This window comes from Euwallacea fornicatus, chromosome 19 (genome assembly GCF_040115645.1).
Source record: "Euwallacea fornicatus isolate EFF26 chromosome 19, ASM4011564v1, whole genome shotgun sequence".
NCBI classification, from domain to species: Eukaryota; Metazoa; Arthropoda; class Insecta; order Coleoptera; family Curculionidae; genus Euwallacea; species Euwallacea fornicatus.
The window spans coordinates 168,248-192,345 of NC_089559.1; the positions used below are offsets into that span (position 1 = coordinate 168,248).

The following is a 24,098-nucleotide window of genomic DNA, read 5'->3' on the forward strand; positions in this document are numbered from 1 at the left end:
ATTTAACTTTATTAAAAGGGGTTCTATGACGCGCCTAAGGGTGAAATTTCAGATTGAATTTTAAATAAGCATTTCTCTCCCTCAAAAACGGTTTTCACGTGTGTTTGGGAAGTTTCCGAAAAGTCTTTGTTTTTCAAGATTAAGGAGGGTCAAGTTTTCATTAAATGACTGTATTAAAGTATACGGTTGCGAAGGGGCCTTACTAGGAAAAACGGAAAAATTACTTGATTTCTAGTATTCTTGCGGAGCCTCATACAGGGATAAAATTTTTATTCGTTGTTCCCCTACCTCCAAGAAAAACTATTTACCACGAAAGATCGTCATCTTGAAGCGTCGCCCAATCTCGGCCTCCAAAAGGCCGATGCTGACTCTACAACAACACAGGGTTAATCTGACAAAAGACTAGTAATAGACTAGTTATAAGTTGATGTAATAAATTAGTAATAAGACGAAGTCATAAAATATTAAAGAAAATATCGTTGATCGTTGGTGTATTTGTAGAAGAACATTTAAAGTAGGTACGTACATACATATAATTATTACTTATCGAATACTTATTTCCCTTGTGTGTAATATCTACAGATATTTAGAAACATACAGTTTATTCCAAAGAAAACTAATCACGGCAACCTTATACTAAAATTTGCAATAGCTCTGTACTACCAAATATGATACATTATGTCAATAAGTACTGAAACATCTAATTTTAAAATATGTAGGCGAATCACTCTGTATATTACACGCTAGTTACACATAAATATATAGGAGTCCGCTGCCATTTTATTTACACAACACAAATGACTTATAAATTACTTAGAAATAGCATGCTTTTCCAAATTCCTCCTTTCCTTAAGCTTAGCAAAAATCTTCAACTACTTTAATACTGATGTCTGTATTGTAAAATTTAAAAAATTAATAATTGTATCTAAAAATTTAAGCTAAAGCAGTCTTTCGATTTTCCCTACAATTTTAAGTTTGACATACGCACATTTAATTAGTATTATTTAAAATTATTGCCTAATACAGAGCGGAAATTTTACAAAAAAATATATACACAGAGTATAAACATACATACAAAATATCCTCGCAAAGTCATGATATGAAAGCGATTTTTATCGTTTTAGGTCCTTATTACTACTACTTTGCAACGACTCTAGTTCCTCCCTGGTGAGTATTATCTGTTTATTATTCATGCTGCTCCTCATGTCCCGTTCCAGGTCCGACATTTGCCTTCCCTCAGCTCTCAACTTAACAACATCGTCCAATTTGAGGCTCAGCAATTCGCCCATTTGGCTCTGACGATGTTGGCGTTGATGTCGGATGTGCCGATTGTTGGGAAAGTGCAATGTTGCCAAACGTTCCATTCTCTCCCTTTCGCTCTGACGCTGGTTCTCCTCGTGCATTTTGCGTAGGTTGCAAGCGTTAATGCGAGCACTATCGAAATGCGAAATGTCCGTGTTTTCGGGGAATTCCAAGTAACAAATGTCTACGGTTGGGAGCAGAAGTATATCACTGGAAAAAGCCAAATATCGTTTTTAAAAATTAGGGGAGAACCACCTTTCCGGTGTAGTTCTTACATACCTATGTAGGGCTGTAGTTGAATTTCTTCTAGATAAATCATGAAGTCTGTCAAGTTCGTCTCCCTGGGATGCATCTCGGATGATGGTGGGGATCGGCTTGGGAGTGGCTGCAAGAAAGGCTCTATAAGATGCACGCTGCCCGATAAAATTTTTAGTCACTATTTTATCAAAAAATTCGCTTTTTTTATTCAATGCCACACATTACATCAATTTGTTAATTATTTTATGCAACTAAGAACGAACAGCTATTAGTAATGTTAATAAGCCACACTCACAAACGCCAACCGTGCAAGAAGCTCCTTTGAAGTATTTGTCGGCTCGCAGGGCCTTTCCCTCTTGGTCTTCCACAAGGATGCCCAGACCTAGGTTTTTGGACCCCACTCTGTTCCAGGACTTCGTCGCCGGTTTAACGCTCAGTTCCACCCATCTGGATGATTCCGCAACCACTTTACTGTCTGATAGACGACGTTTTACTGAAGAAACAACGTTCGAAGGCTGTTCAATGTTCTCTTTCATGTGCTTTCTTACCTTTACGTTTTTTCTGAAATTTGGTATACCAGTAAACGGAAACCCTAAGCAATTTTTCATCTTCCGCATTATCAGGGTTTTTGCAATCGTCTCTAAGAGCTGGATCGACTTTATTACTGCTATTCTGCGGCACTCTATAAAGGCGAAGAGTGGCTGAGGCGATGTTGCTGTTCTTATTGTCCGTGTTAAAGTCGAAATCAAAGTAGAGATTCATAATATCATCTGAGTCTTTCCACTGGTCTAGTTCCTGATTTTGAGGAGCATCGCCTGAAACCATAATTTCATATTTAATAAAACTAAATAAAATAAATAAATAAATAAAATAAATGATGGACTCACAGGAAGGATAGAAACTTCGGATTTTCTCGGTAATTAGGTCGTCGTCAAGTAACCCGCTGCCATTTAGGATTTTTGGTATGATTTGTGTGATGTTGAAGTTGATCAGGGACGGTTCTTCCGGCGGCTTGGTGAACGTCGTAGTATTGTTACGGCCAAGTTGGCTCAGAATCTGAGACTTCAGGTACTCCACCCAACTCTCCTTTCGTAACCTGATGTAAAAACAACGTTAGTTAGACCTAGACATACGAGGAAGAATTTAATTTGCATGTTGGCATGAGAAAGTAATATATATAGACTTGTCCGAGGCCTGACCAGTCTACAGCCTTTATAAGGTCACGCCAAGTATGTGTATTTCCCAGTCTAGTAGGTGGAAAAATGCGGCCGTCTGTAAAAATTATTATCTAATGCATCCGAATCAGGACCAGATAATTATATGCAGATAGAGGCAAGCTAGACAGATCCGGCCTAATTTTTAATTCGTCTGTATATCCGGACCTGTGTGGTAGTTCAACCTGGCTGACTTTGACAAATGAGTGAGGTTAGAAATTTCGTATATGTCAAATGAAATTTCTAACCTCCCTCATTTGACAATATTCAGCCACTGCCAAGAAAGTAAGTAAGAAGCGAAAATTTCGATGATTACTGCTTTGCAAGTGCTAAAAAACGTTTTGTAGAGACATTTATAGGAGATTAAATCTTACTGACTTGAGAATTTAAAAAAAATTGAAAAATCTACAGGGTGTTTTGTGTAAAAAAATCCAATTTTGACTAGATATAAAGAAAAAAAAAATCGAGGATATTTTACAAAAGCTTAATATAATATATTCCTTCAAATACTTTCAAAACTGGTGGAGTTGGATACTAGGGTAATTCGAAAACTACACGTTAAGACGTATAGACTACGTATACTACTGTGTTTTTTAAATGAAGTTTTAAATAAAATCGAAGTGCTCAAAAAAGAATGAGAGATGTTGTAAAAGGGGATCACTCATGAGGATGAAAACAGGGACTTTTCGAACAGACACCAATTTAAAGAAAAAATGCCTTGCCTTTAATTCTACAGTTAAATAGAGATTTGGTGCGATACTGCTTTTCTAAAGGAATTGAAATTTTTCATGAATCAGTCGTCTAGATCTTCAAAATCAGAGGCGTCACAAATGGAAACTAGTTAGAATGAATTAAAACAATTGGTGAGCAAGATCAATTATAAGGAAATTGTTTGAAATTATTTGACTTCAAAACTACACATCTGAACATAGAGCTGAAATACGCCACTGTTTAAATTAACTTTGATGTAGAAGTTGTAGTTTTTAAATCAAAGGCCAAGCAATTGAATATAAATATCGCATATGCCACTGCTTTTTCAAAGGAGTTTTATTTGCTTACATATTGATCGTCATAGTCTTCGAAATCAAAGGCGTAACAAATAAAATTTTCATAAGTAATTTGAAACAGTTTATACATCTCAAATATTTTTACTTTAAAACTGCACATTTGAGTTCAGGGCTGAGACACGCCACTGTGGTTTAAATAAACGTTGAAGCATCGTAAGTATTAAGCGAATGGTCTAGCGAATGGGGATCAGTCAATAGAACAGAAAACAATTAGGGGAACTTTAAATAATTTAGCTCCAATTATTCAACTTGAAAACGGCATCTGAATATGTACACTAGATACGCCACTGCTGGTGTAAACGAATTTGATTTTTTCATATATTAATCGTGGAGGTCTTCGATATCAGAGGCGTAACAAATGCGCATAAATTCGGATGGGCTGAAACATCTCACCAGCAGGATGAAATGGAAGAGGCTCGCGTTGAATTATTTGACTTTAAGACTGCACATCTGAGCATACAGCTGAGATACGCCACTGATCTTTTGTGAATTAACTTTGACGCAGTGATGCATAAGGGATTTAAGGGCAATGCGTAGAGCGTCACAAATGGCCGTAAGGGTGAAAAGGTAGTACCCAAAGCAACATCCACCACCTGATGCCAATAGCAAATACCTAAAGAAGGAAATTTTCAAATCCCACTCTGTGCCCGTAAGCGATCTACTGTATGTACAGTTAAGTATGTCTGCCTCTGATATTACGCTACACAATTTTATGCCTCCAGGCAGCAGACGAAAAAATCAATTTTTCGTACTGAAATGCAAATTTCCCCACCAAGTTCGGAATTGAATGGTTGAAATTTGAACGGTTTCTCTGACTCTCACGTTCGTTAGATAAAAGCCGTCGTGAAGGATTTTTCGGTGGATTCAACACTGATTCGAGGAGCCTTGAACCTACCTTTCATCCTGTACTTTCCCATCTGGTCAGTTTTCTTCCACAATCGAAAATTTTCCTAATTGGTATTGGCGGGAGTTTTCGCACGCATTCGAGCGATTTTTCTAAGGGATTCCCCCGTTACGCTTTCACTTGGAACTTGAGTAAGAGGCCGATAACCTATTTTCTTCCCCAATTTCTCCACAGGGTGTCCCAAATTCTTAGAAGCTATTCGCTCAGGTAGCACCGACTGGCCGTATGGGTGTGCCTAAAGACCACCATTGCAGACTTCCTGGTCCGCTGGGCAAGTAAATGCCTCCACCGACTAGTAATCTTTTATTAGTTTAAGTTGCCGCTGTTTTAATTAACTTCGTCTAGACATCCTAGAGTTAAAGGTGTAAACGACCTTAAGATGATGATGATGATGGTAGGATCTTCCGCGAATGCAACCAGTTGGCGATTTCGTTATTTTCTGTTTTTCCTATGGTGGTCAACTTTCAAGGCGTGATTCTGCAAAATTAATCAAACATTCTGCAATTCGAATAGGCATAGGTGTTCATTTTTCCTGCAGACATAACACGCTCTCGTAGACTAAACACATTAAGTTTATTACACACAATAGATACTTTTCCGTTATTGCTACAACAGCTGAGAATGTGCTATTTCTTAATATTTCATTTTTTTTTTTTGGCAAACACCTTGTGTTTCTCTCCTATGTCAAACTGAGTAATAAGAGAGAGGAAGGAAGCAGATAAAAAAATTGAGCATAATTGGTGCCTTTATTATACTTGACCTAAGACTGACATCCATTTATTATGTCTCATTTCGAGCCTTGTCCTTCAAACACGTACTAATCAGTGTATTGTGCCCGCAAATTCTGCATTATTTATAAAGCTCAATTGTCCTAGCACGTCCTGCCTTTCGCAGGAAAAAAGTGCGTTTTTCACTTAACGCTTCCGTATAATTTCCTTGAACTTCCAGGTAAAAAACGCTTTCCATCAGCGTCCTTGGAATAGACCTTTTTCCGGCCAGACGGCTAGACAGATAAAAAATATGCGTTTTCCCCGCTTTCCCAGTTTTACCTCAATTTATCAGTCCGTCAGAGAAATCTAGGTCAATTGTTCTGGAATTCAGAAGTTTTATTTGGCACGAGAAGAAAATCTGGATGTGCTGAGAAAAAAAATGATCAACGAAGTATGATCTTTTTCCCGGTTGGTTCAGTTTCTTAACTGCCCTAGAAAAACACCTACACCACTGTGTTGCATGCGACTTGGAACTTTGAAATTAGGTTTAATCACAGAATTATGAGATTCTTAAAAGTTATTTTCACGACTGCGTTGCGTAGGACTTTATAGTCACAAACTTCCCCAAAAATATTTAAAACTTGAGTACTCAAATCGAGAATACACAGAGACGTATTGAGAGGATTTTTAATACTCGAAGTCTACAGGAATAGCTACATTTTTCTAACTACAATTTCGGAAAGTTATTAATTGCGCAAAAGAATCTCCTACGGCTGAATTCTGAAATGTTCTGAGTAACTCGTGAAATTGCGACTTAGTTCGAGTTTAAATACAGAATTATAAAATATTTCAAAATCATTTTTGCCACCGCTTTGCATCAAATTTCGTAGCCACAAACTTTCTTTGAAATTCTTGAAATTCGAAAATAAACAAAGATGTACTGGAGGGATTTTCAAAGGTAGAATTCCATAGGAACAGCAATATCGTTCCAACTACAGTTCTTGAAAGGTATTAATTGCTTAAAAACATCATTTGTTCATTCTCTAGTATGGAATTTTGACCCTATGATATTCTCTGCAATGCGTGATATCGGACCTTAATTTGGGTTTAAGCATAAGTGAAATTGACGCATGAATTATGTGGCAAACATATCGAATTTCTAACAATTCGTTTCAAAAATTAATAACAACCCTTAAAAACCAGTTATGCCACTCTCTTATGTCAATATGTTCGCGATAATTCTTGAAATTGAGCACGAAGTTCTGGACTAACCAGAGGAGTACTAGGAGCGATTTTCAAAGAGGAAATTCTACAGGGAAAATGGCAAAAAGTTAATAGTTGTCTTTAAAAATTATATTCGTCACTGTTTTAAGTCGGATTTTGTAGCCAAAAACTTCATCAATAATGGATGAAATTTTAGGGGTCAATTCGGGAATAAACCCAAGCGTACTGAAGGGAATGGTAAGGGTCAATATTGCAGGAAAAATACCATCTTTGTAATTGAAATTTTGGAAATTTGTTCATTATCTTTGAAAATAATATACGCCACTGTCTTATATGAAATTCTTAAACTTGAAAAGTTTTCAATAATCTATTAAATTGATGGCTCAATGAATCAGTGGCGCGCTCGAAGCAAATTTCATGAGGTGAATTACCCCGGAAAAATGTAATTTTATCGTAGTATTGGAAAATTGATAGGAATCTTTTCAGTAAACTAAGCTCGTCACTGTCTTACATAAAATTTCATGGCCGCGAATTTTCTAACTAATTCTCCTTTCAGGTACCCTAAAAATGCTTCATAAATTGTTTATTTTATTGGCTCTACTTGAAGAAGCAAATACGCATTACGCTCAACGTAGTATTTTTTATTGCTGATAGTAAAAATATGATAATTGAACTATATACGATATGATTCGGGGTTCACGAACTGAAAATATGTCGTGCCCGATTTGTTTTGAATTCTAAATTGGGTTCACTATTTTTCGGCAATGCAACACCAATGAGATTATCTGTGATAATCACTGAAACATTGCAAGTTTGTAATGAATCATTATACTACAGGGGATACCATAATATCATATTGAAAGGTCGAAAGATCACTGGGCGGAACAAGACTGAATTGAAAAGAAAAACGTAAAATTCTTGCTTAATTTTATTGAATATTTATTCAAATTCGGTCCGAAATGGTTATTTACGATTTTAGAAGTTTCTTAATGTTAATAACATATACGGGGTGTTAATTACATTTTTATGATCAGCCATGTTATATTAAGTTGAAACCTGAACGGACGTTTGAGTTTGCAATTTTAATTTACTTTAATTTGCGTTAATTTAATTTGATTGTCTTTAATTTAATTTAATTAACGTGAAGTGAGTGAGAAAATTACCAAATGAAAGTTTGACATGTGGATAGAGAGAGCTTGAAATAAAGCAGGTAATTGAAGAAATTAGACAAAACATTTGTGTATGAAATGTGAATCAAACTCAGCATATGGAATAAATAGGTAAAAAAAACTATCCATTTTTGATCAGTACCTCCTGACAATGTTATTTTATTGTTGCTACTTCCGCGGAAACGGAAAAAATTCTAAACTTGCATGTGCTCATCTAATTTTTGATGATTTTCCTTTTTGTTTTGTTTCTTGTCTAATTGTCAATTTCGCCTCAACCGATGAATAAATTTCAAAAACCGTCATAGAAAGTATTGAACTGCAGAAAAAGACGATATTTGTATTAAAAAAAAAAACATTAATTGACGCCCCGTACACATGAAGGAAATGTAGATGTATGTGAAAGCTTTTAGTAATTTATACAAGGTGTGCGCTCCCACTCAAGTGCTGTAACGCGTATGAGAAAAGGACATTTATATCGTGGTTTAGAGAAAAAATATGTTTATCTGCCCATTACTAATTTGAATATTTGCCAGAGTCAGGGTCAGGGAAACCATTTCTTTATTTTTGCGTATATTTGATATTTATAAGATTATAATATTATTCCAGGAAAACAGTTGTGTCTAGACACATTTTCACGCGGATTGAATAATATTTGAATTGATTGTTTGGCGGTACTCGCGATATCCAAAATATTTCGAATTTGTTGCAAAATCACCTTTAAACTGGAGCTCGAGAAGCCCAAATCGGTAAAACGTAGGAAAGTAAGAATTGTTGAAGTCGCTCTGATTTACATGCAAATCAACGCTAATTTTTGTCCACCTGCAGACACATTTTTTTAATTAATTTTCTATTACGATATTAAGTTTCACATGCACCTGGCATATTATTGTTATACTTTTATATGTTACTGCGCACACCTGGCTTAACACTCCCTCGTACAATGCGCATAACTCTCAATCATAATTTGAATAACTGAAATAGCGCTTTTCTCCAGTTTTTCTAGAAAAATGCAGTATTGACACATACAGCTTAATGCAAGTGAATTATTCGAAGATTAGCCATGACTGCAATTACTGTTACATTATAAAATACTGAGGATGGAGAGCGATACTAGAGGAAGATTGGTGAGGTCAAGCTGCATTAATCAATCTCTGCTTATCGTTTATTTACAACTTTTAATATTTATTTTGGTGAAATAAGAGTTATCGAAACACACAGATTTTTGGAGAACCCAACCAAACACTTGTCGGCGATAAGAGTTTCATTAATGAAGGCATCCGTTTACTTAACCCGATTTTACTAAATGTTATTTCATTCATTTCGATTACTGCATATAAGTAGTAACTATCAATTGCCCCTAAAAACGTTCCAGTTGTATCTGGAATGAAGAACTGCGTGGTAGATTGAAAGCTATCAAGGTGCTAGTCCTGGTGTCCTGCTAGATATTCGGATTTAAGCGCAACAGATTTTTTCTGTGATGTAAAAAAGTTATTCAGCGGGAAAGTCGCAACGCAAATTATGAATTTTGCTGCGACAGGTGAATTTGAATATGACACTTTAGCAGACGATCATATACGACTTGAACTTGACCGATTTATCGCCCCAGAAATAATTAACCTTTTTACAAAAATGTGTAGATTTGCCGTTTTTCTTTATGGAAACCAGATGATTTGGTTTTGTAATAACCTTATTACCGAAATATTAACCACTCAACACTGTCGAAGTGTGATGTAGGATGGTATTACCTTTCGTTTTTTTTTTATTATACGGCTATTTTTGAGTTTAAAAATTTTCAATTTTACTGATGAAAGTGATTGCAAAGTCGTATTCGCTCGATGGAAGAAGAGATCAGAAAAACATTTAAAATTGCAGGGTTGAAAAAAAAAAGCTTTTTGAGTAGATCATGCTGAAACTTGGATTAAAAACCTACAGGGTCTTATAAGGGAAAAATGAAATGTGGTTTTATTTCATCAAAAATGAGACGGTGTCATGGAAATCAATTGTTTTTCCATTGCACAAACAATAATATGACAGAAGTCGGCCTTGACAAAAAGGCAAAGCTAGAGATTTAATAAATGTCATATATCACCAGGTGACTGTTGTCACATTATTTATATAGGGACTTTCGATTTTTTCCAATTGGAATAACATACTTCCAACTTTTCGATCCTGAACTTTATTTTAGGAGTACTTTCTTCTGTTCTTAAATGCGATTCTGCTACGCCACTGTCTTTTCATGAGTCAAGTAAAAAATTTTATTTTTTTTTAGGCAATATGTAAGGGTTTATTCAGACTGAAATGCAATAGTGCAGAACATATAATTCAGTAAACATAATTTCTCAAAAAGACCTTCCTTGAAAGTTCTCTTAAGGACGCTTTTCACCAGTTCTCATATCATTCGGCTTTATACTACACTATTGTTTCGTTAAAAATGAAATATATATATGTATAATTTTTTTATTGGATGGAAAATATAGTCCATAGCCATATCAAATGGAAGTTTAGTCGGACGGGAATTCAGTGACAGAGAAAAATCTATTTAGTTAGTTATAATTCATCCATCTTTTTCTTTTTTTTTGAAACGGTTCTTAAAATTGCATTCTCTTGTTTTGAATAATTGTATATTACTACTACGCCGCTGTTTCTTTTACCCGCCAGGCTGCAAATTTTACTTGGATTAAAGATCTAATTGAGGAGTTAGCCTTAGAGCGCGATGAAATATGTTTTCTTAGGACTTCAAATTCGGGTTAACTGGATCACTGCTGATTTATCAACTTAATGCGAAACTTTAAAAGTCTGTAGAAAATATCCCAAGTATTATTTGGCCCGAAATTCATAGACGTAGAACATCTATTTTAATATAGAAGATTTTTCAAACATTTTCTTCCGTAAATGTTCACCTAAGTGCGCTGTCACCAGTACACGGATGGGTTTATATTATGCTACTACTTCTTTGCCTCTTCAACTGAAAATTTACTTATTAATACAAAATAAATAGAAGTTTATTAAGTTCGGAGTCTAGCGGCGTACAAGATATATTTAATTAGTTAATTATCTAAAATTACGTCAATCGCATCAATACTCATATCAGTCGAAGGCCTTAGATTACTCCACGAACTTTTTAACTTTCAAAGCGCTCTGAAAATTAATAGGACAGTATCAGGTGTATATTGCACTTACCTCTCCCTCGTTTTGCTAATGTCCTCATTTAAATTCCCACTGGCCACAACGCTGGCCTCAGTGACCGGTTGGTCCCCCAACATCTGATCATAAATATCCATTCTCCCAGATTGTCTCGCTTCTTCCTCCTCCCCACCTTCCTCCAGTCTTCGTTTCGCCCCTCCAGGACCATCTTCAGAGTTTGCAAAATAATCACTGGAATTCTCTGCATCTTCTGCCAACTTTTTCACCAGCGCTTCGTCGTAGTACGCACGCAAAAACGTGTCTAACGCCCTCTCAAATTCGTATTTCGTGTTCTGATTTACCGTGGGGGCGCCACTTGCGTGTGACACTTTCGAAATGACAACTGTCGCTAGTGTCAGAATCACGAGATAAATGTATTTCTGGAATATCATTCGTAGGTCCAAAGAGCCCATTTTGTAATGTTTCATGTCGCACGGAGTTCGTTGAGAAATAGGGGGGTTAATACGTCTGTAAATGAAGAAGAAATGCATAAAAGAACTGGATCTAAGGGAGGTGTTAAGTTTATGTAAACTGACAATTTTTATCATATTTTTCCACTTCCTCGCGGATCCCTTTCCTGGTCAACCAAATTCATCAGATAATTTTAGCGTTGCTAGAACATTGAGAGAATTCTCTGTCAATTGGTACGATATTAAATTGTCTTTTTAGGTGGCAACGAATTTTTGGAAAATGTGGAGTTTTCGTTATGTGTCTTCAACGACATACCTCAACTTCGATCCAACTTAATGCGTCCGCCGTCATTAATGCACATCACTCGTTTTTCTGTCACAAAATTAGGAAAACTTCAACTGAATTTTCTCGTAGGCTTTAAACTATTTTCGGCTTTTTTGGTGGAAATCTCTCCGTTTTCTCAATCCCGATTTCGTACGAGCCGCGGTTAGTTCAAAACTAATCGAATTGCCGCCTTTTAATAATAGATGCCAGACGCGTGCACGGAACAAAGAGGGCGATACGCTTGCGTCGTCCTTTTCTCGCATTACGCCAGACAGTTGGGCGACACTGCGCCCATGGAGGAAAATTATTGCAAGAACTATGAAACGCGTCTCGGCTTCATATACAGGGTGTCACCATAATCCAAAACTATCTATGAGGGTTAAATTGCCGGTTGTCCTGCGCAACATTTGGGAATGTCCTGTGGACGGACTCGGCTCACCCCATATGCCTAGGAAAATTCTATAAATAACCAACTTACCTGGGTGTCTTAGCCCTGAAGTCTTTATCCTTCACAGAAAAAGAGCACCTAGTCACACAAAAAAGTAGAGTTGTTTAGTTTGGTCAGTTTTCGGATAAATCGTAAGTTTGGCGAGGGAAGTGAAAATATATACGTAAACGGCATTGCCTGTCTACAGGGCCGTATTTGGGGCTTTAGGCGTTTTTGCCATATTGCTACAAAACGTTACCCACCTGGAATTGTTATAGAAGGGAAACGTTCACTTTCCAAACACTCAGGAGGATTTATGAAAATATATTGACATTCCTGGAACTACTGGGCGGTCTATGAGCAATTTTCACGGCAAAATGAGGTGAAATGCCGCCCTGCATGGTATTTCCATTTATCATCACAAATTAGACCAAAATTCTGTTTTGCTCTCGTTGCCGCTTTAAATTTCAAATTTTTCGATCGGGACAACCGAGACGGGAAAAAACTGAGGCAAATTGGGTTCAAAAATAAAATGTAATTTTCCCAACCTAAATATCGAAAATGCAGAAGTCGCTTCGCCGACAGTACATTCAATTCATGCAAATGCACGTTTCTACTAATTTTTTTTGTCTTACCTTTAAGAAAATCATAGTTCAAAATTTTAAACTAAACTTAAGGTATCCGCGATAAACCTAGCCATTTGCCATAACGACGCTGGGAAGGAGTATGCTAGGTTGCCTAACAAAAGGGCCAAGCCATTGCAATGCTGGCAGGTTTACTACGTTAAAACATGAGTTCAATCAATCACGCGAAATTCAAGGAAGAAATTTTTTCTGTGTCTATGCCCTCATCTTACAGTTAGATAAAAAAAAAAACCAGGCGGCGAAACATTGAATTCTTAAAATTCAAAAAAGGTCATTAAACTGTGAGAAAACGACCACTTGGCATGCAAATAACAGTCTTAAAGAGCATCTTTTATTTATTTTAAGTAGGTGGCTGCTCTAATGCATTAGATTTTCGTCGCGGCTGTCGGTTTTATGCAGGAATTTTGCATTTTTCGTCAATCCGAATTACCAAAAAAAGCGAGAATACGTTGGAGATATCCGAATCCGAAATTTGCTAATATATTTCATGTTTCCAGGATTTCGATTCACTATGGTCTGGATACAGCCCAGGAAACCTAAAAAGACTTTCTGGCGTGTATTTTAAAAATGTTAATGGTCTCCGGTCCATTCATAACGTCTGCAAAATTATCACTTGCAAAGCAGGTCATCGGATATACATTTTGGGTTCGAATAAAATTTGTTGAACTCTTCGACAGTTCGTAATCATCATTGAAAGAAAGCCTCCAATAAAATAACTGTGGTATCATCAATTCAAATCGATCGTTAATATACAAGTTTCATAAGAAATTTCATTGTCGCACTAATCTAAGTTTGCATTTGGAGATGCACGGCAATGAATCTTGAGTCGCATATTCGATGCATTTTTTCTATGTAATAAACAAATTTATATTAATAAATAAAATATTAATAAATAATTAGAATGTTTCAGTATTGGGTGTATCCAGGGAATTTGTAGCGGACGAGGGCAGCACTTAAAGTTTAAATTCGCTGTCTTCTTTTGTGAGATAATTTGATTCGATAAACAACTATTAATTTTTTCGCACATTCCAGTGTCCGAGCGAAATACGCAGTGGCGGGTCCAACGAGAGAATAACGGGAGCAAGCGCCCCCCTTTGCATAAATTTCAAATTAATAAACATTTCAAAAATGCAGTTTAATGAAGACCCACATTTACAAATCTATTTCCGCCACTCGAACTGCGCCAATAAGAGATAGATATTTTTTTACTAAATTCTCCAACGTATCCTCAATGTTTTTTTCACAATTTAGAGCTTTATAGCCGAATTAAAAAAAATGTAACCGCCACTACAATTTTATATCGAAATTAGTCCTCTATCTCCGCCATATTCTACAGCAAAACCCATTGGCGTGGATGTTTCATTCCAAAAATGGACGAATGCAAAGGATTTTGAGAGATTTCAAACAATTTGTTGTTTTGGCAATCACGTTTAGAAAATATACCGCCACTGGAACTATGTCAAGAGATTAAATATTTTTTAACACAGTTTCTAATGTGTGATCCGAATTTTACAATAAATTGCATTGGGATAAACGTAAATTTTCTAAAATGACACTTTTTTTTATTTTTCAAAATTTAGTTTAACGGAAACCCCTGTGAAAAACAATTGGTATCGCCACTGGGATTGCACCAAAGAGATAAATATTTCTTGACAAATTCTCTAATATGTCCTCAATATTCAATGCAATTTAAGTGCATTGACATTAATGCATAAAACATGAACTTGGAGAAAACAAATACAGGGGCTTGCAGAAAAAGTACTTCCAAGTAGCGATTAGTAGCAAGAAAAAATCAGGGCCGTACGGAGATGGGTTAAAAAATTCAAAACGTCAAGGAAAAAATCTTTGTTTATCATTCAAAATGGTGAAAAACGCAGAAGCTTTTAAAAACTAAGTACGCTACTGATACATGCTAGTAACACATATCGAAACCTAAGAGTTATTAATTTTGTATGGAAAAACATCAGGGTCGTTGTTTATTATTTAAAACTCTATAAAAACTAAGGGCGTACTTTCACAATCGCCAAAATATGAAAAAAAAATGCTAGTTAACACTATAAATGATATTTCGAGAAACCAAAAACGCCATTTTTTTTTTTTTGAAAATTGAAGCTTTCATGATATGTATTATATATATGTATATATTGATCGCCATAAACTTTCTCTCTAATTGGAAAAAGATACATTTGCAACCAGTCAAGACTGAGGCGTACAAAACATTTTTTTTTTAATGAAGCAGCATTAATGAAAATCAAATTGAGTATTTAAACTTGAACAACTTCCGGATCTTAAAAAGACGTAATATCCCAATGATTTATTGTTTACTGCGTATTGTAAAGATTCTCAATAATTTGATAAAATTTGCATTTAATTACAGTAAATGTAACAAAATTTTTTAAAAAATTTGAATTTTCTATTATTTACATCATAAGTCACCATCGAGTCAAGATGCAGAATCAGAATCTGGAGAATAGCTTATAGAACATTAAAAAAAAATCGAAATATAGCGAAGTTAATTTGCCTTAATTAATAATCACCAAGAACACTATATCCGTAAGAGATATATTAAAGAATACATTAAAAAAACATTAGAGAATCAATTAATCTACTTCTTCAACTTTCGGTCCTCCTTGCCCCTGAGCTCCTGCTGCGCCCCCCTGATGCATCTTCATCATTATCGGCTGACACTCCCCTTGCAACTGTTTCAATCTATCTTCAAACTCGTCTTTTTCAGCCAGTTGGTTCCCATCCAGCCATTGCAGTGCTGCAGAACACTTGTCTTGCACCAACTTCTTGTCGTCCTCGGAAAGTTTGTCTGAAGGGGCATTTTCCACAGCCTTAAATGAAATAATTACTTAAAAGTTCAGTGGTACTGAGAAATAACATATTACTTGTTTGGCACTGAATATGTAGCCTTCCAGCTGGTTTCTAGCAGAAATTCTCTCTTTTTGTTTCTCGTCCTCAGCAGCATATTTCTCGGCATCAGCCAACATCTTATCGATTTCGGCCTTGGAAAGGCGACCTTTATCGTTGGTGATGGTGATTTTTTCTGACCGACCAGTACTTGTGTCTCTGGCAGACACATTCAGAATACCATTGGCGTCCAAATCAAACGTTACCTCGATTTTAGGAACGCCCCGTGGGGCTGGAGGAATGCCAGTTAAATTAAAAGTCCCCAGCAAGTTATTGTCTTTGGTCATCGCCCTTTCTCCTTCAAATACGGTAATTGTTACTGCATTTTGATTGTCGGAATACGTAGTAAAGGTCTGTTGCTGCTTGCAGGGAATCCTGGAGTTCCGCTCCACCAATTTGGTCATCACTCCTCCAGCGGTTTCTATTCCCAAAGACAAAGGAGCTACATCCACCAAGAGGACATCCTGAATTTGAGAAGAGGTATCGCCACTTAAAATAGCGGCTTGGACTGCCGCCCCATAAGCCACGGCCTCGTCAGGGTTGATGCTGAGATTTAGAGTTTTGCCACAAAAGAAATCCTGGAGCATTTTCTGGATCTTTGGAATTCTCGTCGAACCCCCTGAACAGAAGATACATAAAGTTAATGATTATGTAGAGAATTCGAGCACCTACCGACTAAAACTACATCGTGAACTGCACTTTTGTCTAGCTTGGCATCATTTAAAGCTTTCTCTACAGGCTGCAAAGTGCCCCTGAATAGATCCATGCAAAGTTCCTCAAATCTGGCTCTAGTGATCTTGGAGTAGAAGTCGACCCCTTCATGAAGAGCATCGATTTCCAGAGTTGCCTCAGTTGATGAAGACAGCGTTCTCTTTGCCCTAAAAACGTTTCTATCACCGAATGATCGCTATGGATTCCACGACAGCAACCGTTCACAGGCAGTCCTCAATCTTCTCAACGCTCTCGTATTGTTAATCAGGTCCTTCTTAAACTTCCTTTTAAACTCTTCAGCGAAATGATTCACCAAACGGTTATCAAAGTCCTCTCCTCCGAGATGAGTGTCTCCCGCTGTAGATTTGACTTGAAACAGAGAACCTTCATCAATGGTGAGGATCGACACGTCAAAAGTGCCTCCTCCCAAATCGAAGATCAGCACATTCTTCTCTCCTTTCAAGTTCTTGTCCAGTCCATAAGCTAAAGCTGCAGCTGTGGGTTCGTTGATGATGCGCAACACATTCAACCCTGCAATCACGCCTGCATCTTTGGTTGCCTGCCTCTGAGAGTCGTTAAAGTATGCCGGAACTGTAACCACCGCATCAGTTACCTTTAAATTGCGGATGTTATTCTTGAGTGTTAGTTCGAGAAGGGTCTTCAAACCTTTCCTCCCAGGAAGGTCTCAGCAATCTCCTTCATTTTGGTCAAGACCATGGAGCTGATTTCCTCGGGAGCAAAGCGCTTTACCTCGCCTTTGTACTCGACCTCGATTTTTGGTTTGCCTCCATCATTGATGACTTTGAAGGGCCAGTGCTTCATGTCCTCCTGAATCTTCTCGTCATCGAACTTTCTCCCTATTAGGCGTTTGGCGTCGAAGACTGTGTTCTTTGGATTCATTGCTACCTAGGATGTTTATGATATGTGATAATTGCAACAGCGATATCAAGTACATGATACGCATGATACATTTCTATGTTCATCCTAGATTTGTAAACATCCGAAATTTGTTTGGGTTTGGGGAAAAACGAATCTAATATCACGTCAGGGAAAAAGTACCAAAAATCTGCTTGAAAAATTTAACCAGATTTGAAACTATGATGTACAAATTAAAGACCTTAAAATGCTTATACTTGATAATGATATCCCTCTATGTACATTCTACATCTATGAAAAACATGAAGTTTATAAGTTGGTTCGTTTAGAAGCACGAAGATTCTGCTGGACTAAAACGGCAATAAGCTGTTTGAAAAATTATATCGAATCTGAAATTTTGTATCCCTCAACTTAAACAATCTAGAAGGCACACATTATGCCATTCTACCCTTCTATATATATGCATTTTATGTGTAAAATATAAAGTCGGTGACTCAGCTGTTTAAAAACAACTAGGTAGTAGTTTTAGTTCTTAGACCGTAAATAAATTTCCTGAAAGAATGTCCTTGTAAAGAACTTTATGTTATATTTTCGGGTCACTTTCTGGTGTATTCATCTAATTATTGTCAAACTAAACAGAGAGTTAACAACAGCTTTAATCTTACAACCAAAATGAATTTAAGCCTTATTCAGAATATTGGTCATCCAACCTTATTCGGTGCTGCGAGTGTGCAATGCGAAATATATAATTAGCTCGAACATATGGTGTTTCAGTGTCGGCTTTTGGCCTCTATCGCTAAAAAAGTGAAAGGAAAAATATTTCAGTAGAATCCAGCTACAAAATAGCTGCAGTTACGCAGCAGCAGCTCGCTAATTATGCCCATTGCCGGTGAGCAATCTGGTCAGTTTGGCACGGTTACATTCAAAGTAATTCCCGTCTTTCTGGAGAATTCTACAGAAATATCCCGAATATTTTTAAGCCACCTACTTAATATTATAGTACGATTTCAAAAATAGACATTTTATGGGCGTGCGATAATACTCATTAAAAAACTGTTTCCTCGGTGATTGGACCTGAAGAAGTATTTGCATTTTTTTGGCTCCCATATTTGGTATCAGTAAATCTTTAATGACTCATTATTTCCAGCGAAGTTTTAGTAAATTAGACATTTTATAGTGGATGATACTTACTTGGCTTTTAGCAGCATCCCCGATGAGCCTTTCAGTGTCGGTAAAGGCAACGTAACTGGGGGTTGTCCGGTTGCCTTGATCATTTGCAATTATCTCCACTTTTCCATGCTGCCATACACCTACGCAGGAGTACGTGGTTCCCAGATCAATTCCGATTGCAGGAATTTTTCCCATTTTTGGTTATTCTGGATAGAAAATTGAAAATCTGCACGACTAGTGATAGGAAATTACGTAATTGAATTCAGGTCTATGTGCCGGCTAAAGTTGCGTCAAATGGTTCTGAGAGGACTTGCACAAATGAATCATCATCAAAGCGAATTTAATTAAATCTAAAATATCACAAAAAATTTTCAAGACGTTTTTAGTAACAACCAAAAACCTGAAGTCACGGTCTTCCACAGCCTTTCAGCGAGTGTTTCCACCCTTGTGAGTAAAATTGCTATTTCCACCTTTCTGAGCAAATCTACTCCAACTTACCACAAAAAAACCACTTGCACGAACTTCCAAATTTTAAACTAAACTTCGACCAGTTTCTGGGATATTCGCGAGATGTTTATATTAAAGTATCAGAAATAGAATGGTCTCCGGTCGAGGCAACGTACGGTGTTGACTCCCACTTGCGCCTTATCCATTACATTTTAGTATTAAAACTTTGCTGTATTTCTAACGTTGCCTTTTTAGATTTAATGATTAATACTGCCTAAGTGGGATGGAGTTGTCCCAGATTGTTTAATGGTAATTTGGTACCTGGTTGCTGCCTCATTGTGTTTAGTGAAGATCTTTGCCATGCATTCAGTAGATACTTTGAGAAGAGAGGGATAGAGAAGGAGAAAGAGTAATCAATGCACGATCTGTTCTTGGGAAAGCCAAAATTTTCTTGTATTCTAAGCCCCAGAAGTGTTTTCTACACTAAGGTGCATTGGCATAGGCGCCTCTTTTCTCAAATCTCAACTAAGAATAAAAAATTGGCACAACCACTGGAATTGTTCCAAGTAGTCGAATATTTTTTGAAAATACTCCAATATCTGCTCAATATTTTGCGGATGTATTGTCGTATATGTCATTCTCCTCAAAATATCTACTGATTTTTAAGTATTCTACCCCGGTAATTTATAGATCTACAGGATTTTCGGTAGATTCGGTTTAACGATTGTTGATCTCTACTGACTGAAGAGTTGAATATTTTTTGTAAAAATCTCCTGTAGGTCTTTATATTCTACAATAGAGCTCATTGGCATAGGCGTTTCCTTTCTCCATTTACAGGTGTTTTAATTTTTTTTTCAGAATTACGCAAAAAAGTATTTTTAGTCAAATTCATGTAAATAATATACGTTACATTCAACATCAAAGTGCATTAGCGTTGGTATCAGTTAAGACATCCATTTTCTTTTTACATTTTTTTCCCAAAAATTTGGTTGAATGAAGATTCATATGTAGAGATACGTTGTTATTGCCCCTGGAGCTGTACTAAAGAGTATAATATTTTATCCAAATTCTTTAAGATATTCCCAATATTTTTCAACAAATTGTATTGGCGCAGATGATAATTTAAACTCTTAATGAATTTAGTTTAATGGATTTCATACAGGGTTTCCCAAAAAAAGATAAAAACCATAAAATAATACATGACCCAAAAAAACATTATACTCTGTATTTGGCTACCGAAGATTGTGACAGTTTGTTGCAGAGGGTTTTCAAGAAAATAGGTGCACGAAATTTGAAATATTTAACTTAAAGCATACGTGAGAGAAGCGCAAAATATGAGAACAAAAACTGAAACTTTACCACCCTGTATATCGAAAATAGTGCGTTTGTGACCATGGGTCCAATAACATTTTTTATTATTTTGCAAAGTACTGTCGTCTCCTTAAATATTTCCCTGATTAAATGTTACGCCCTGTATATGTAGTAATCCGCAGGAGTATTTTTCATGGGCGTATGTCAGTCTGCAAAGGTTGGTGAGCAACTGCAGGGAGTCCCTACCAGACATACAAACCCTGATTGAAGTATGAGCAGTCAGAAATAAAAAATTATGTTATAAAATCTTTATTTCACACATTACAAAACATGCGTTAAAAATATAAACATTAATTATAACCGATATTCCGTTAGTGAATATTTACAGCCAAAGATCGTTTAAAAATGAACACGACATAACGTCACATGACGTTTTCATGATAATGGCGAATTCTAAGTAAAAAAAGTAAAAGCGAAAACGAAAATCAGTTAGAGTCGACTCTAACGATATGTCCATCAGTGCCACCTGCATAGATGGCGGTAGGTTCGCCTGGGGTAATGGCGTTTATCACTAAGTCGACGCTGACGCTGCCCTCTTGTATTAGTCCTTGGTCGCTCACCTTCCATCTTTTGACCACCTTGTCCCATCCGCCACTAAAAAGCAGCTTGTCAGTGGCCCATTCGACTCCAGCTAACGCGTTAATTATCCTGTTGTCTTCAGATCCGTGCTGAAACCAATTTAATCAGTACAAAAACATATTGTGGGGGTCAGGTTCATTGATACGGGCCCTGACTGTAGATTATTTATATACTTACCACAATTTTGGCAATTTGTTTAAATCCGGAATGCTTATCGGTGCTATGCAGCAAGATCTCTTTGCCATCTCTATCGATAAGGGCCAAATAGGCGGATCCAATGAGGGCCACAGGAACTCTGCCGGGGATAGTGGTATCTTGGGTCCATTGAATCTTCTCACCTAATCAAAAACGTTTTCACGATTCGCTTTTATGCCGCTGAGTTGCTCACCATCCAGCTTAAACTCTGTGATAACGAGGTCAGTATCTTGCACAGCCAGCACGTAGGGTTCCACTACTTGCAGGCCTTTTACTGGTGCTGCAACGTTGACTGCCCCATAGTATTGATTGTTTTTGAATACCAGAATCTGCAAGAGTGGCTTTAAGGGCAAATTTGTTGCATGACCCGTTATACACGTACGTTGCCTTCATTATCCCCAACGTAAAGATTGCCATTGGTGTATCGCACCCTCCAATACTCAGCGTTTTCTCCTTGTCTTAGCGCCTGTTTCTCCTTCAAAGTGTTGGGTTCAAAGAGCTTGATGGAACCATCACTCGAAACGCTGTAGATGGCGTCATCACTAGCAGCCAAACTGTACACTGGAGTTGCGTGGGCTTGCACCTCAGCCTCTTTTACTAGATCTGCAGACCAAACCTAGCAAAGATAACGATAGTGAGTGATAACGATTCTTCATCAGGAAACTACCTTGAGTTTTCCATCATCTCCTCCACTGTACAACTTCCCTTTGTGGAATACCAGAGCCGTGATATCTTTGTCGTGCTTATCAGCGTCGTTGGCTCTACAGGCGACGGCGAGAGGCATCTTTCTATAATTATTTTAAAAAATTTTATTCCTTCACGTTGAAAAACGGATTGAAAATGAAAATTTTGGCATCCCCACAGGAATGGTTCTAAGGAGTCGAACATTTTTTTAAAAATAATCCAATATTTACTTTCGGCTTTGCGAAGAAATGTATTGGCGTAGATATGTTTTTCCCAAATAATCTACCAATTTTTGAGTTATTATTCTATTTTGTATATCTACAGGATTTTTGGTCGATTGGGTTTAGCGGTATTAAATCTATGCTAAAGAGTTGAGTTTTTTTTTTAATCAAATTCTCCCATAGACCCTCGATCGTTTATAATAAAGTTCAGCGGCGTAGGCGTTTCCTTTGTCCAGTTAGAAATTTTTAAAAGTAATTTTTTCAAGCTGAAATATTAAAGCAATGTCATACGCGCTGAAATTACATAAACAAGTTTTATTGGTCTTAAATAATCTACTTTACATTCTACATCAAATTACATTGGCGTCAATATTAATAGATCTTGTTTTTTTAAATATTTTTTCAAAAATTTATATTAATGAAGCTCCCAGTGAAAAAAACTTTGTAACCACCCACGAAAGTGTATTACAGAATTTATTTAATTTTGCGAAACGCTTTAAGATATTTCCCATATTTTTCAACAAAATGCATTGGTGTATATGGTAATTTTCTCAAAGTCAAAACGTATAAATTCTTCACAATATGATGATCGACATGTGTAGACATGGACGCGAGGAATAGGACAAGAAACCGCGTCAATGGTGAAATTGAAAATAATCAAGTTTCCAAAATTTAATTATCTGATCTTAAAATAGAGTCGGTTGGACTGTTTTATATAACAATAAACTGAAAGGTTTATAAACGAACTGCGAAAAACACCTCTTTTATTGCTCTTAAATCTACTGCAATCTCTAAACAGTGTTTCTGATAACGGTCTATAAATTTCTCGTTTCTGAGGTTTGACAAATCGCGTTGGAAACTGATTGCTGAACCTCATAGTTGGCGTGTCCAGAAGCTGAAACACCCACGAGATTTTGCGTTTTCAGATGGATTGCTGTGCAGAGTTCCAATTCCAAGTCCTCGTTGGCTGATATGCGATGCACACATGTAGTAAAAATAGAAAGAGCTATGTGTAGTATTTCAAACGTCTTTAGAACAGCTTTTAACTGAGTTAGTGCAAGGACTAAAACGCTATAAAAATACTTTACTAAAATTAAGATTTAAGAGCCGCATCCTCGTAACATACACAATGGGACACTCATTTGCTTTCATTCCAAACAGTGATACTTGAACTATGAGTGACTCAACCTTGAAAATAACTCGGAAGCCATTCTTGAGATTCAGACTGAAACTTGCAATTTTTAGCGTTCCATGCGCATTATTTTCATAAGCATTTTCCGAACCATCTGAAACCTCGTTGGAGTTTAGGCGTACCCTGTAATCAATGAGTGTTTGTTTACATTTCACATTTTTAGTTTTGTAATTTTTCATTTTGTATCTTTATGCATGTTGGACCCTTGGAATGCTGCCCAATGGCAAGAAATCTCGTTGACTTGCAGAAATTAAATTTCGCTTTTATAATTGATATGTTTATTGTGGTTGGGTTTTAGTGCTGTTTGTCCACCTCAAAAATCTCAAAAAAGCTGACTAGGAGCTGAGGTAAAGTACGTTAAGGATAAAGAAAACAAAATCAACTGGAATAAAACAATTATATAGCGGATGAGTCAAAAAGATGGCTCGCCTGTATAATTTTTTTGTTTTTGAATTTAGAAAGCTGAAATTTAAAGGGAAGCTATATGAGAATAGAACCAATTGGTTGACATGAATGGCGTTTATCAAGTACTTCCGGTTTAACCGAAAATTACCTCAACTTTCGATTTTTATACGTAAAGCTCTAAATTTTTTTACTTATTTGAAATATAGAGGTCATTTTTAGTCTAAAAAGATACCTGAGGATCTTTAAGATAGTTCGACCTTGCATTTTATCAATGCTTGATAATTTCTAGGAAGACACTTTCGGGTCTTCATGACACTTGAAGGGGACTTTCCAGAAATGCTAAATAAAAGATATTTTGATGTATTGGAAGACTCACGGACTCACCAATAATGAGAAAGCACTGAAATCACACTCACAAAATATCTGAAGGCAATGAACTAGTCTCTTAGGAAAGCGCGAGTAGACTTGTTTAAAAATGGGCTGCTCTTTCTCTATTT

At 36.6% G+C, this 24,098-nt stretch overlaps 3 protein-coding genes across 5 annotated transcripts; all 3 read right to left on the minus strand.

Annotated features, from left to right (window-relative positions):
- Nucleotides 1–459: 459 nt before the first annotated feature.
- On the minus strand, nt 460–12,329 carry LOC136345306 (uncharacterized). Of its 3 annotated transcripts, none has more exons than XM_066293460.1 (7): nt 12,245–12,329; nt 11,029–11,499; nt 2,448–2,656; nt 2,109–2,375; nt 1,856–2,053; nt 1,582–1,687; nt 460–1,512 (listed from the first exon to the last, which is right to left on the minus strand). In XM_066293460.1, exons 2-7 carry the CDS (start codon nt 11,457–11,459, stop codon nt 1,113–1,115), a joined length of 1,611 nt encoding a protein of 536 aa, XP_066149557.1. In that variant the 5' UTR covers nt 11,460–11,499; nt 12,245–12,329; the 3' UTR covers nt 460–1,112. The 3 variants fall into 3 exon arrangements, with proteins under 3 accessions (XP_066149557.1, XP_066149555.1, XP_066149558.1); XM_066293458.1 differs by lacking the exon at nt 12,245–12,329 and adding an exon at nt 11,758–11,983; XM_066293461.1 differs by lacking the exon at nt 12,245–12,329 and adding an exon at nt 11,758–12,022 and having other exon boundaries at nt 1,347–1,512; nt 1,866–2,053.
- A 2,338-nt stretch (nt 12,330–14,667) lies between these two features.
- Hsc70-2 (Heat shock protein 70 cognate 2) lies at nt 14,668–19,172 on the minus strand. Its single transcript, XM_066293325.1, has 7 exons — nt 19,006–19,172; nt 18,529–18,713; nt 17,128–17,367; nt 16,680–17,074; nt 16,423–16,628; nt 15,729–16,369; nt 14,668–15,674 (listed from the first exon to the last, which is right to left on the minus strand). The coding sequence occupies exons 2-7, from the start codon at nt 18,700–18,702 to the stop codon at nt 15,438–15,440; spliced, it is 1,893 nt and encodes a 630-aa protein (XP_066149422.1). The 5' UTR covers nt 18,703–18,713; nt 19,006–19,172; the 3' UTR covers nt 14,668–15,437.
- A 1,386-nt stretch (nt 19,173–20,558) lies between these two features.
- On the minus strand, nt 20,559–24,085 carry LOC136345296 (uncharacterized). Its single transcript, XM_066293442.1, has 6 exons — nt 23,986–24,085; nt 21,767–21,887; nt 21,482–21,715; nt 21,293–21,428; nt 21,082–21,242; nt 20,559–20,993 (listed from the first exon to the last, which is right to left on the minus strand). Exons 2-6 carry the CDS (start codon nt 21,881–21,883, stop codon nt 20,751–20,753), a joined length of 891 nt encoding a protein of 296 aa, XP_066149539.1. The 5' UTR covers nt 21,884–21,887; nt 23,986–24,085; the 3' UTR covers nt 20,559–20,750.
- Nucleotides 24,086–24,098: the final 13 nt, after the last annotated feature.

Excerpts from the sequence above, each read along its gene's own strand:
- LOC136345306 (XM_066293460.1), bottom strand. The coding sequence starts at position 11,459 with ATGAAACATTACAAAATGGGCTCTTTGGACCTACGAATGATATTCCAG. Across the intron at positions 2,054-2,108 it reads ATTTCAGAAAAAACGTAAAG|TAAAACGTCGTCTATCAGAC; the intron begins GTAAGAAAGCAC and ends TTGTTTCTTCAG. Across the intron at positions 1,688-1,855 it reads TTCTTGCACGGTTGGCGTTT|CCACTCCCAAGCCGATCCCC; the intron begins GTGAGTGTGGCT and ends CCTTTCTTGCAG.
- Hsc70-2 (XM_066293325.1), bottom strand. The coding sequence starts at position 18,702 with ATGGGAAAAATTCCTGCAATCGGAATTGATCTGGGAACCACGTACTCC. Across the intron at positions 17,368-18,528 it reads GGGATGCTGCTAAAAGCCAA|GTAGCAATGAATCCAAAGAA; the intron begins GTAAGTATCATC and ends TAAACATCCTAG. Across the intron at positions 16,370-16,422 it reads TCACGATGTAGTTTTAGTCG|GGGGTTCGACGAGAATTCCA; the intron begins GTAGGTGCTCGA and ends TCTTCTGTTCAG.
- LOC136345296 (XM_066293442.1), bottom strand. The coding sequence starts at position 21,883 with ATGCCTCTCGCCGTCGCCTGTAGAGCCAACGACGCTGATAAGCACGAC. Across the intron at positions 21,716-21,766 it reads GAGATGATGGAAAACTCAAG|GTTTGGTCTGCAGATCTAGT; the intron begins GTAGTTTCCTGA and ends TATCTTTGCTAG. Across the intron at positions 21,243-21,292 it reads CACAGAGTTTAAGCTGGATG|GTGAGAAGATTCAATGGACC; the intron begins GTGAGCAACTCA and ends GTTTTTGATTAG.